At 42.5% G+C, this 14,541-nt stretch overlaps 1 protein-coding gene across 6 annotated transcripts in view; it reads right to left on the minus strand.

Annotated features, from left to right (window-relative positions):
• sema3gb (sema domain, immunoglobulin domain (Ig), short basic domain, secreted, (semaphorin) 3Gb) overlaps nt 1-13,980 on the minus strand; it is a 34,084-nt gene extending 20,104 nt beyond the window's left edge. For 3 of the 6 annotated variants that reach the window (XM_042097569.1, XM_042097568.1, XM_042097562.1), the window contains exons 1-2: nt 13,548-13,980; nt 375-502 (exon numbers count right to left, since the gene is read on the minus strand). In XM_042097569.1, coding sequence (XP_041953503.1) covers nt 375-471 — 97 coding nt within the window. In that variant the 5' untranslated portion in view covers nt 472-502; nt 13,548-13,980. Of the gene's footprint in view, nt 1-374; nt 503-7,419; nt 7,516-13,547 lie in introns of all 6 variants that reach the window. The other 3 variants (XM_042097563.1, XM_042097564.1, XM_042097565.1) reach the window with 3 other exon arrangements.
• Between the last annotated feature and the right edge of the window lie 561 nt (nt 13,981-14,541).

The raw sequence follows: 14,541 nt of genomic DNA on the forward strand, positions 1-14,541 counted from the left end.
GTGTTTCATTGTCAAATATGGAGGAGTGTCTGTGTTATACTGATGCATGCATGTTTTTATATGTGTTAATGCACAATACTGTACATGATGACGATGTTAAATGCAACAGATATGATTAAGATTTGTATATAATACTGCAAGTAAACAGTTGGAGCTAAGAACTCGACCAATGCTTTAATAGAAAGGCATTTTCAATGGTGTGACCTAGGTTAACAGCAGCCTGGGCTTTGTTTGAAGGGCTCGCTTTAATGTTTGATGCGAAGTTGAGAGGGGCTTTTCTTGAACCTGAGTGTGAGTATGTCAAGGAATAAAAGAGCGGGCCAACAAAGGAAATGCCTTTTTCATGAACATGCAGAAAATAAAGTAAGCCTCACCTTTGAAAGACAAATGCACTCTCGGCGTAGAGCGGGGGTTGCCATGACAACCGTAGACACATAAACTCAAGAGGAGGAGGGCCTGTGTCGTCTCCATAGCGATGACAGCCGAGTTAACCTTCTGAGACCTACAAAAGAGGTTAAGAGAAGTTGAGAACAAAGTACAGCTTGAACAGTAGCTGCTGAATTCCCCATTTAGTCGGCGGCAGCGACTCCCCACTCCAAGCTTCTTACAGCCTGCAAATGAGCCTGATGTTTTTGCAATCCAGGAGCTACAGGTCAGTGCACACCAGTGAGAAAAACAGCATCGGCCAAACATTTTTTTTTTAAATGCTCTCAGTCAGCCCAAGGAGATTAGCCTACTCCCATATTGCACTGTAAAAATCACCCATGCAGAAGAATCGACCCAAATGAAGACAGGGTATATACGGTAGTAGGGATATAGGAAGGAAAGTGCAGACCCTGTATGTTCTTCTTTCTTAAATACTTTAATCAAACTTATTCAATCAAACTCAAATACTGCCACATGTCAGTCAAATAATTTATTCTTAAAAAAAAAAATACACATATTGAGCCGAGAAATTGACAATTTCACACATCTCTCTCCCCCTATCTGCAGACGTCGTCCGTCAGATGTTTGCTTTATCGCGGAGCGGAGCAGCTTGGCCTGTGGCGTGTGTGGAGCCAAACTCCGCTCCATCCCAGGCCACTGTGACAGTAACAAAGTGCTGGATTGTGTGGGAGAGGGCAGCTTAGGGTTTCTCCCTGCAGAAGTGCCACGCTCCAAAAGAGATTAGAGAAGTATGCACTTGGAGAGAGGGTGGTGGAGAAAAAAGAAACGAGGAGAGAAAAAAAGGAGTTCTTAAACGCTGGCTGCCAAATCCTGCCAGCTAATGCAAATCCCTGTCACACTGTCTTGGTTTAAATCTTTAAATTCTCAGTCTAGCAGCGGCAGCAGGAACCACAAATAAAGACAGGACGAAGGGGCGAAGAGGGGACCCCGCCCCTCTCCCGTTGGCCCCTCCGTGTCCGCGTCTACAAGCATGTCTGCTGGGGGGTGTGCGGGAGGGGAGGCCAGGGAGCCTACGTGTAAAGACCGAACCGCTCTCAGCTCCCTCTGGTTGTACGTGTAAAGACCGAACCGCTCTCAGCTCCCTCTGGTTGTCAGGGCTAACTTTCAAGAGGATCTCCTGACCGCACCTTGTAATTTCACAACGTGGTTCTTTTTTCTCCCAGTGACTGACCTTCTAGTCCATCCAAGACCAAGCCCTGTGTGTGTGTGTGTGTGTGTGTGTGTGTGTGTGTGTGTGTGTGCGTGTGGGTTCTGGCTGTCTACAGTGCATCAAAAGACTTCAGAGAAGTCTCAGTCCAACTCAGAGATTTACATGTATAACAGTAAAGTCTGTGCAAACTCGTGCTGTCAGTAGCATCACAAGGAAAATATGTCACCAACGCTTGTCAGGGGATTCTACTGACAGTATGACAGATTGAATATAGTGGTGAGAAACACATTGTAATACAATTCTAAAATATTTCACTGTAACACAGGAATAATTACTGTGTATTTAAATAAATAAGGTCTCTCTAGACTTCTAAAAAGTTATTTGATGAAACAAGGGATACTTGTTGTCTTTATAAGGTTCAGGCATTTAAACAAGCTTTGAGTGACTATGACATTTAGACCACATCACAAATATCAATGTCAAGGATTTTCCTACCGGGCAGCAAATCATAGTATTTATAGAGTAGCTATTTTCTTCCTCTTAAAAATAAAATTAGCAACTTTCATTTTCTAAGATGTTCCTCACCCATAATTAGCAAAAACAGTATTATCTTACTTGACTATTATACAGACCATTCTAAATGGCTACCAAATAAGCTTATGGAAAATATATGTGGGCAAGAGAAGTCAGCTATGTCACTTTGGGTGAATGAGGAGTGCATTGGGTTGAGACACTTTCCAGCGGCACCATATTCAGCATGTGAGGATGAGGATATACCCAGCACATGGAGCATATGTGTGTCAAAGCATCGAGGAGCAAAAGTGAACATACGACTTATGTTTAGAAGTCTGAACATGCCTACTCTCTAATTATGAGCCACAAGTGGCTGTGTGCTGGTTATTATCAGTCCCAGGGCAGTATGAATTTCAGAAAGAGGACCACACCTGCGCAGTGAAGACAGTGTAATGAGCCTTAGCAATGCAAACAGGCAGAGTCTTAGAATAGCATGATAGATACAGCCTCGCTGAGAGCACTCCTGACATACCGGGGAGGGCTCCGGCAGGGCAGGAGTCACTAGGCCACATCTCTGCTCACACGGGGATATTCCAGTGCACTGGGCAGTTATTTATGTTAATGTATAACAGTCTTCAGAAAATTATATATCACAACACTAAACAAACGCCTCACTCAGAGGCCATTTGAATTGCCCTCTGAGGCTTCTGCCGACGAAAGGAAAGATATAATTTCAGAACAATAGGCAGGGTGAGTAACTTGACACTGAGATAATGAAATATTTGTATTAGGATTTATCAAATGTCATGCCTCTGAGCATAGGATATGATGAGCCATGGTCAATGAAGGCGCCACTTTATACAACACTGATCCAATATCTATACAATACTGCAGTGTTATTCACACACCAGACACACCAGCAATGTTAAGTGTTTTAGTTGGAGCTGCAGAAGAAATCCATCTGCAGCTTCTTATCTGAAACCCACGCCGTGTCAATTAGTCCCACAGCAGAGGCTCTGCCAAAGGGTTCTGGCACTTGGGAGGACCTTTGATACGATATCCTACATCCAAAAAAGCAACAATACAACAGGGGGAGAGAGATAGAGAGAGAGAATGGCAGGACAGCAAGAGAGAAAGAGGGATAGAGACAGGGTAAGATAGAGGGAGGGGTGTGTGTGAGAGAGAGAGAAAGAGATAGACAAAGAGACAGAGGGAGAAGAGTGTCTGTAAATTACATTTGAGAGTATGAAGGTAGAAGACAAGCATGGAGTTTTCAACACAAGAGCATCTAACACAAGAGCACCTACGAGTCAGTTCTCAGGCCATGCATTATAAACGGATGCTTGCACAAAAGATTAATGTCCAAAAAAATCAGCTTTATTTCACATTTACCTCTATTCTTCCACCAACAGCATGACCAAAAATGCATAGCATTCCTACTCCTCCATATGTGCCTGAATCGTTTGCAAGACCTTGACAAATGGAAAATTACTTTCCATGAAAACGGGATAGATCATGAAAATGGCTTGCAAAGGGTATCTGCCCTTTGAAAGGACTGAACACATGGAAAGTATAGGTCATGCAGCAGAGCCGGCATGGAGGAGAGGGTAGGACTCACTACCAGGCAAAGAGATACACTCTCTTTTCAGGGCTGAAGGAGATGAAGTCTTTGTTTAGTTGTTTCTACCACCTCCCCCCCCCCCCAAAAAAAAAAAAAAAACTCTTCAGAGAGGCGCCCATTGAAGCGAATCACTGAACTGTCATGGCGGGGGGCCACTAATCCACTACGGGACAGAACGGTGTTGAATTTTAGGGTCAGTTTGTCGTGAAAAGCACTTTTACCTCAGGTAGAGAAAGGACTGCTGACTCTGAACCTGATTTCCACTGAGGAATGTCTTCTGTGTGGTGCAGACAAAGGCTGGCCTTGAGAATACCCCCCCCCCCCTCAAATGAACAGAGACTGAGACTGAGAAATCTACAGCTATGGTCCCCAGAATCCGGCACGGCAGATGAGACCATCATCACTACGGACACACGGCACAACACATTTTGCGCAATAGGAATGTATTCAGTGTGTGAGTCCTTTTCTTTGTCAGCAAATGGATAGATCAGGATGTCAGAAATCATAACATGTATCTCCCAACTGGGATCTCAACTCACATGGTGCCACTGGAGCGTTGTCAGTCAGAAGGGGGTTAACTTTCACAGAATATCTCAGCTGGACCAGAAAAGACAAGGACAAATCACTTCCAATATCCATCAACTGGCAGAGACAGAACAGGCTACTCCACTTCATTTCCTCACTCTCATTTTCATCTATTTTTTTTCTCACAAAACAAACTCCTGCCTTTCTTTAAACCCTGGAAGCTTTTGATTTCCTCTTCACGGAGAGAGAAAAATGGAAGCTGATACAGAATCTGTTCACTTCTTAAGAACTGATGACTGTATTTGATTACTACAAAAAGGGAGGACTCTTTGTTTCCATTGAATTTTTAGTCAGTGAAGCAAAGCAGAGCCAGGACCTGGCAAGATGAGAGCAAAGTAATGAATCCCAAATGAATAGCCCCGTTCTCCCCTGAAGAGCTGATGTCAGAGGCTCCTCAGTATCCAAAGTTCAGGTTTGGAGCGGCTTGTTTTGTGATCAAACTGCACTTTCAAGAAATAACTGATGTCAGATAATAGTATAATAACTGCCCACAGAGAGTTAGAATTTAGAACTCACAAAGTATACATTTCTCAAAATGGCTCTGCTAAATCTGCTAACTGACACACTGCAGTTCAGCCAAGGCCAAAATGAAATACATCATTACACTTAGTTTAGCTTCTTTTTCGTGACATAATGTCAAACAACCCAGGGTTTCAGAATGCTCACTTAGTGGTTTTAGTGTTGACATACACAGTGAACATGAGGTAAATCTCATGGGCAGCTTGTACTCTTCCACAGTAACAACCAAGGATCTGCTTTTTTTGTGCCAGAAATCAATATACATACATGCAGTGTAACAATAGTCATGCAGTGTACTAATGAAGTCACTCATCTCATAATGAGTTTATAAATAGTCAAGTATCCACAAATAAGCAGTGAAAGTAAATTAGATTACAGAGGGGTCATGTTTTGTTCAGTATTAGAAGATTGTGGCTTTGGTTTATGTACATGAAAAACAGGTTAAATGCTTAAGTTGCAATTCAAGCATGCCCTTCAGGAGCTAAATACCACAACATCTCCTTGATGTTTAGCAGGTAAATTGCGTAAAGCCCTGTAATCCTTTTTCCTGAGGAGAAAGACTGTGAAAGTCTGAGGCTGGGTGGAAGTTAAAGGAGGACCTCCTGAGCTGCTTTCAGTGAAGATGGCAGCTTTTTATGGCATCAAAAATTAGTCTTTTCTAAATATACCAGTAATAGTTTTCCGTGAGAGAGTTGGTACTAAAAAGTTCCAATGATATAGCTGTATTTTAGTTAAGATTATAATAGAATTTTGTCATAGAAGCCTAACCAAATAGCTTACTTGTATGTTTTAACAAGCTACACCCATTGATATGGACACAGTGCATTTTTTTTTTCAAAGCTTCATAAGCTTTATCCTCTCCTAAATGATGTGGGTGTGAATTATCTGTAAGGCAAATTGTTTTATTTCTACCGATTTGAATGTCCAGAGTAAGTTCTGATAGTAGTGACAAACTGCATATGTTTTTCTAGGTCACCTGGTCTCATGGGACATACGAGCCCATAAGGAACCATCTCTCTGTATGTGCACACCACATTACTGGCATGAGCACCATCTCCCGTCTTCATACTTCAGTCTGCAGAGATGGCCATAATTATTTCCCAAGGAGGCTAAGTAATATGAAATGCAACATTTTCTGTCACATTGAGCAGTCAGGTTGGCTGCAAATGGGTTTTGTAGACTGAACTAAGAGGTTTGTGGAAGGTTGTTGGAGATAACTTAGTTTAGTAGTGCACTCATGACTAATAAATCACAAGTCTGTAAGAACACTGAAACTCTGTCATGGTGGGTGTTGAGAACAATCAGTTCTCAACATAATCCAGGCAACACTAAATCATCTAAGCCTTGACACGTTGCACTGAGGTTTGACAGACCCTTCCCTACTGGACAAGTCAGCCCAAATCCTGAGGTCATATTTCTTATGCCTGAGGGAAGACCCTCCCAAATTCTCCTTTCCTTTTGGGGGGGGTGCTGAAGGTTTAACCAACGCCTGTCAATTAGAGACAAATATGATTCTCCGGGGATGAAAGAAAGGGTAACATGAGTGTGTGGCTCAGCAATCAGACCCTTGGGGTGAGCGGGAACAGGGCAGAGGCCAGGCTTACTGGGGCAGTGCAGCAGTAAACCTCTCTCCTAAAGCCTCCAAAAAAGGCACAATGGTAACAAAGCTAGCAGTGGCTAATTAGCTTTGCACCTGACTCTTAAGCCCTGAGATCTGGGGGTTTGAGCCTGGGGAGGGTGAATCTTCCTCATAACAAAAGAAGCAGGGTGAAAAGCCCCCGAGGCTGGTCTGGGAGCGGAAGAGGTGACCTCCTTGTGGGCACCTTCCATCAAATTTGGACTTTGGCTGCCCAAACGCTAAGCCCGAGATTGAGGGGTTTTAGGCCAAGGAAGCTAAATTGTGCTCTTGGAATCGCAAGCGAGCAGGGGCATAAACCGGAGACCCTGAGGCGTGCTGGGAGGCATAACAGCCAGTCCGCCTCTCCAAACAAGCCAGGCAAAGGAAAGGGAGAGAGAGCAAGAGGGAGCGAGAGGGGTGGCGGGGCTGAGCTGTCGACGCGAGATCTCATTAGCGCGACCCTGTCGGGGAGGAAGCCACCTGCAGCAGGCTTGGAAAGCGGCCCCAGGAGGAAAGGAGACTTGGACAGGGGGGTCCACCAAGGTCGGGTTTCCGAATCACGAGCACGAGAGGGGAGGAGGAAAAACTGCAACAGTAATTTACAGGGTGCTCCAACACACTGCTGTTAGCAAAATAACGCCACCCTATGCAACCCTACCACCCAACCAAGCACCTCCACCGCACCTAATATGTAGAAGCATAGCTGTGGTGAACAGTGTAGGAGCTCTTAAAACATTTATTTGAAAGGGAGAATTTAAAGCATCTGGGATGTGGGAGTGCTAAAAGGTATTCGCACGCTCTCTCACAAGCTATCTTTTCTAAAATGAGTACCTTCTAAGCCGCACCGATATTTTAAATATGCATTTGCATGCCCATAAATACTTAGCCTGTGCTAGCTGCACAACATAAATTTCCGATCTTGACTGTTGCAAGTTCATCAATTGGGAAATTCAAATAAATACATACAATTAAAAGTCATTCACTCGCTCCCAGGCTCTTCTTTGGTGCTTGCACATTTCGACCTGTCAACAGCTCTTTAATTCAGAGGAGAGGACGGCATGTCTGCGAACAGAGGGGACACAAGCTTCATTTATCAGTGGCCGGTCTGCTGACACAGAAATGGAATGGTTCATTCACAAATAGCCCCATATGTCGACTGGTGTTCTATCTGTCTGCAGACATAAACGCTTGAAATAACATACACGTTAAGTACAGGACCTCTCTAACAGAACGACTGATTGCCATTGTGATTTCTTTTTTTACATCACGTCTAAAAGGAATTTCTTTATTGAGATGAGCCTCAGAGAACTCCAACTGCCATAAACTGAGTACCGGTAGTTGATTCATACAATTTGGAGCTCAATGGATCTTGCTATTTCAAACAGCGAAGGCGAAGAGGCCTGAGGTCCAATGTTTAATCCAGGCCGCGTGGTGAACTTTGGAACTGTCCGCTAAGCTTCCCCACTCTTAAAGACCGGATTCAGCACCTCTCTTCAAAAGGCCGCTAAGCTCTCGCCATCTTATCTGGTCCCCTTTGAAGTCCCCAGTGCCAGTGACCGGTTCTCGCCCTTGCACGGGTTGGGTTGTTTTGCTGTTCCTATCGTACAAGACAATGATTTGTTGACTCTAGGCAGCAGCAAAAAAAGGAAACTGAAAGTTCAATAGTAGGTATGAAAATATCCTCTCTTAGGATGAGTTCAGCTATGCTAAACACTTCCTATTTCAGGGCTTTTGTCTTTTAAATTGCACCACAAGGTGATTTGCATTTTCTCCCTTCAAATCAGCAGGACAGATCTTGTGTATATGTCACAACAACCACCTCAAATCCATGGCAAACCTGTCTGCCAGTTTTCACATACTTAATTAACAGGGCGGCAGCACCCCAGTGTGAACGCCTGAGCGAGCTGCCCTGTGTGACACTACAAAAGGGGCGCTCTTGCGTCATTTGGCATTTATGCACTTCATCAAGCATCCCGCCCATGTCTCTCTGTGTGTAATCCTGCCTCACCCACCACCCGCCTTCACCACACCCCGCCCCCACCCAGTGCTTCATCCTTCAAAGCACAGACCTGCTGCTGTAATAGTATAAAATGAGCATTAGAGAGCCATTCCACTGGCAAGAGATCAGAATGAAGGCAAGTGATGGTTGGTGAAGTGTGTATGTGTGTATGTGTGTGTGTGTGTGTGTGTGTGTGTATGTATGTGTATGTGTGTGTGTGTGTGTGTGTGTGTGTGTGTATGTATGTATGTGTGTGTGTGTGTGTGTGTGTGTGTGTGTGTGTGTATGTATGTATGTGTATGTGTGTGTGTGTGTGTGTGTGTGTGTGTATGTATGTATGTGTGTGTGTGTGTGTGTGTGTGTGTGTGTGTGTATGTATGTGTGTGTGTGTGTATGTATGTGTGTGTGTGTGTGTGTGTATGTGTGTGTGTGTGTGTGTGTGTGTGTGTGTGTGTGTGTGTGGGGTGGGGGGTTGGGGCAGAGAGATCATCCACACCCTTACTCGCCCTCCCATCACATTCCAACACCTGTTTCAATGGGGGCTTGCTCTTTTCTTTTGCACAATAAACACCGGATTCCTCTGCAATTATCTGAACTTTGTGTCCCGGCTATTTATATGCTCACAGCTGTTTTCCAGCATCAGATACTGTTTATGATGGAACATGATTTTGTTTACTGCCCTGTGACGTCAACATTTGTCATCTGCCCAGGTACGGAACGTGATAGGATTTGCACTGTCTTTCGGAGCATTAAGTGATTGTGTCTCATGCATATCATAAGCAGCAGGTACCCTAGACCACCAGGGTTATTTTAAGCCCGCTGTATATTATATCCAAGGCTGATACAAGTGCAGACACTTTGCGTCAACCATCTGGCTCATGGCATGAAAACCAATAACAATGTATTTTTTATCACAGCCTTTATTTCATTAAAAGTCAGCAACACCTACATCGTCACTACATACAAAAATGAGGAAAGAAAGTGTCCTTGAAGAAGTAATCAAGGCAAACATTCAATACTGAATCAACATGACTACAGCAGGGGCAAAGAAGTAGGATATCGCAAAAGGGTAGGGGTCAAATTAGACTTTAGAGACAATGTACAGTCCGGGGGAGGAGTGGGGTGGGGTGGGGGTACTTGAACATGAATATTAAATAACATAATTTTAAAAAATATATTAGTGTTCAGACATTGACGTCAGATAAAAGACAGCCATCATCCACCCGTGACTGCACCGTATCCGCCTGCGGTGTGCTCTAAGCTTTCAGTCCAACACTGAGAAAGCCTAACAACCTTGTGGTTTTCTTTTGTGTCTGAATTTATTTTTATGAGTCTGGCCCTTCATGTCATAATTTATGGCTCCACACAGTGCGACTTTCTTTTGTCTCTTCTTTTGAAAATTCTCCCTGCTCAGTGAACACAGACAGTGTGACGGTCCCCTCTCTCAAAGCAACTGCGGTACAGTAAGGTCCTCCACTGGCATCAGCCCAAGAATCCCCAGAATGGGGGCTTAATACCCCCTGGGCTGACAGCTGCATGGATTAGCTACCCTTGCCCGCTGTCATTGACGCCCCTGTATTGTGCCTTTCCCTGTAAAAGCCGCACTAGAATTAGGCGGGAGAGTCATTGGGGAGGGGGCCGGGGGTTAGCATTCTAAAGTCATGTCAGGTGCTTTTTCGGTGTTTGAAGTCCTGGTGACATGCACAAGTGCGTTTGTGGCTTCCACTCTACAATATTTATAAGGTATTAATGCTATGTAATCACAGCCGACAAGTCACTGCACTGCCAGTAGCAGAGCAGCAATAATATTAGAAAGAACTCTGTCCTTCCTGCAAAGAGAAAGGCCTATTGCAGCCATGGTCTTTGTGTATTTTTGGTACCATTGGGCTTCTGTGCAATGCTCATTCTAAATATGTACAAAGACCCTACAAATAGACACTCTGAAATTGAGTCTTAAGCCATCTGTGTGGCCATCCTTTGAAGCCTTTGAAGACACACAAAGGAATACAAAATAATATAAAATAATGCATGGTGTATATAAAAACCATGTTTGCATGTAAGTAAACTATTACATAAATTATAAATAGTATATAAACTTTATATTATATATACCATACTATATATATCATACTAAATAAACCTAGCTGCTGAACTGGCAATAAATGGAAACAATCATATTATATAAACCATAACTATTACAATATCATAGCATCTATCAATGTATTTCTTCTTACCAAAACTGACTGCCAGTGAGAAAGCCTCGTATGGCAAGGACACTTGCTCCAAAAGTGGCACGCTGCCATAGTCACCAGTATCACTAAATTATCACTTTCATACCCTCTCCCCCTTCCTCTTGACCCCTGGGAGCCCAGACTGGCCCCCATTTGACCCCCCCGTATCTCGTCGCAGCCGTCATGACGACCGTCTCAAGAGGACTGGTGTATTTGCCGAGGGGTGGAGCCTGGCAACCGCCTGACTGCACAAGATCCTCGATGACAAATGTGAGACACAGAGTGTCGGGGAGTGTTGACGACTGGGAGTCAGAGCAGTAACTAAATGGATATCACAAAATCCAACAGCCACTTCACAGTCTACTCTTAATAAAAAGTGACAAAATACAAAGTTCTTTTTACAGTATGCCACATCTCATGAGGGCAGAGCTGTTTGAAAATGCCAGGATTAATGTCTGAAATGTCAAGGCTATACTGGGTGGTGGTGTTTCGTGCTTTAGAGGCGTTAAATGCAATGACAATTATATGAAGGAAAAAGAGAGTATTGTAAAGCAGACTTAGTTTTAAAGACTTTACATAATTATCTTTAGTCTGGAAAATGAAACGGCTCCGATTTGTGGTCTAGGGACACTCCCTGGTATGAACAAGATAAGAGAGATTGCGAAACTAATTACAGACCAAGAGGAGAAGGATTTATGTGCGTTATTAGTGAAAATAATGTATCCTTATTTCAACACGAACATTTTATCAACACCAGCACCAGATTTAATTATCCTTATCAGGCAGTTGGAAAAAGTGGGAGAGTGACACCTAACCAAATTAGAGATTTTCTTTGACTCTACTGCCAAACAGCCTTTAATTCAAACAATTACATTTAAACCTTGACCAAAGGTCTTTAATCTTATGGCAGGCTGTACCTCTCCCGCACTAATGAGTATTTCATAGCATGTGTCTACTTCACCATCTACAACATGTCAAGAGAAATTTATTCTCAATACTCGTCCTCAGTGCAAAACAGCTGAAGGACTGCAATCAATTTTATTTCAGTTCCCCGTGTAATCAAAGCCCCTTGAAAATACAAACGAGTTGCTTTCTGTGTGCGAGAGAGGCTTGAACAAAGAAAGTCCATATCTCTTTGAAAACGCCAAAGTTTTGGATCAATATTTCACAGCAGACACTGAGGGCAAAGAGGCTGGGCTGGGAAGAAAATCAGAGGTAGACTATCCCTTGAGGGTACACACCTTCTCTTTGTGGATGCTAAACAGCAAGTTCTTAACCCTGAACAAACATAATAAAACTACCTTTGCTTCTTAAGGGCTGACTTCAATGCAATCTTCCATGCAACTAACGTCTAAAGAAATGCTGGCAGTAATAACTCTGAAGTGCTTAAAAACAGCATTTATTATCAGTTCTTCAAAATGGTTAAATATTTAATGACTTCTGACACATGAGGGATTCAATACTTTGTTGATACATGGATTCAGTCATCTAGTTATGTAGTGTTTTCTTTTTTTTACTTTGGAATAGATGATAGAGATGCTCAAGGTTACTCAAATCTTTCATTAATTTTTCTGATGTTGCTAAGAAAGTCAAAATGATAGATGTTCTTATGAAGTCATCCTTTAATATTTAACCCACTTGAAGGACATGGACATCATAACAGCTGTACAATCATAACCGCTAAGAGCGTTTTCATGTTTTTTTCTGGTATATTTGAGAATGTACCACTCACAAAGTGCAAGACTACGCTCTACCACACAGCAAAAAAGTCAAGAAAAGTGTTATGCCACCATTCATATCAATACAATATTATATTTGACCTCAAAATGGTATGGATTGTACTGACAGTGTGAATATTATGTGCATGTATAGGTATGTAAACTGAATAAATACATAAAACATATTATTGTGGGGTTACTGATGTGCTAGGAAGTCTATGATGTAGACCTATGATCTATGATGAGTAGCATTCCACACCAGTGCTGTGTATCTTTAAGCAAATATTATTTTAGAGGACATCAGAATGTCTTGGATGCATGTACATGTATATTATATGTATGTAGATATGTATGTATGTATGTATGTATGTATGTATGTTTGTAGGCCTATGGTAAAGCATAAGACCTTCTTGTTACAACGCAATACTTGTACGGTTAATAGCCTACAGATATTTCCTGTCTATCTAAGTCTTGACCAGGGAGAAATTCAGGGACAATTTCATGCTGGACATCTGAAATAATGGAAAGCTGAAGCGACAGCGATCTCTGAAAATATGAGGATGGAAGATCACAGGTCACAGGACGATTTGCTTTTAAGTTAAGATACATAATGTATAACCACTTCAGCCAAGAAACCGACGCGTGCATGAATTATACAAGCGCCCACTAAAAAGAGAACACATAATGTGCATTATATTGCTCTGTTTTCAAAAAGTTACAGTGTGATGGTAACTTCACTGAAAATGCATTTAATAGGAAAATGTCTCTTTTAGAAACGCGAATATGCGTACAAAGAGCAAATGGTGGTCCTCACAACTTGACAGGCTAAATGCAACTTTTATCAGCATACTTAACTGAACTTCAAACAACACAGTTAAGAAAGTAATTTTCAAAGTAGAGAAAGAAATTACCAGAGATCAGGATGATGAGGAGTGACCACACTGAAGGCTATCACAGGTTACACTCCATCATTCATAAGGATCCATTCTTTAAAGCTTTGCTTTAAACGAGTCCTAAAAAATTTCACTGTCAAGATCGTTCCATATCCCAGCTCAAAGCTTAGTTTTAAAACAAGTTTTGACACTCTTTATAGCGAGACTTGTAGACATCGTGTGACAAATAATGATTAGGTAAAAAGCGACTTACTTGAAAAGCAGGTAGGATAACTCCTGAAAACTGCGGCGGTTGAAGATGTTACATATCGTGGCGCTGTACGGATGTCCAATACCTACGGTAGGCTATTACTTGAGCTACAGAAATCCCTTCAAATAACGACCGAATTTATTTTTGTTTTCTTTTGACAAACGTTATTATGCTGTATGAAAACCTGCTGAAGAGCAAAGCATAGTTTGCGAAAGTTCCCAGAGAACTGCATCAAATTTCGTCAAACAGTAACGAGAGCTTGTCCGGGGTGACTAAGAGTGTCAAATTTTCATTTTGAAGTTTGTTCGCGTATACATATCCCAGGAATATTCCTTAACAAACTGACTTTTTTCGTCTAAGGCTTCCGTCAAGTACTGGCAGGTGTTGAGGGTTTGGTGTTGTAGCTCTCTCAGTCTCTCTGTCGCTGAGCCGCTCTTTCCCATTTCTGTTACCTCTGTGAGAGGCAGTCAGCCGTGTCACAGTTAACCAGATCTTTGCCAGAGCAGAACATCACAATGGATTGCAAAAAGAGTCAACCACCGAGATATACAGTGATGTCTGTGTTTTAGTTAGGCTACTTGCAAAGTGAACTTGTTTATTTCCAGTATATTTTAAAGGCTCTTTAGACTTCATCATTACCATATCCATTTGTACAGTGGCATTGTCTGATATAGGCTATTTGTCGTGCCCCTCTCTCTAAGACAACCAGGAATGTAATGCATAATCCACTTTACGTGTATCCACAGGGGGACCCCGTAGCAGGATTATAGGCCTAATAAACCATATAACCAATATAGTAGCATACCTTCCATATCTTTGTGTTTATTCTTACATATGGTAGCCTATACGTGTACGGACATCTTCTTTGTTGGCTTTCACATGTAGCCTACATTCTAATTTAAAAATCTACAGTGGATGTAAGTTTGTATTTGAGACATTTCATTCCCCATAGAGATAACTTCCATGTGAGGTTCACATGGGGATGAGCTACCATGTC

The sequence above is a fragment of the Alosa sapidissima genome, chromosome 7 (assembly GCF_018492685.1).
Source record: "Alosa sapidissima isolate fAloSap1 chromosome 7, fAloSap1.pri, whole genome shotgun sequence".
Lineage (NCBI taxonomy): Eukaryota > Metazoa > Chordata > Actinopteri > Clupeiformes > Clupeidae > Alosa > Alosa sapidissima.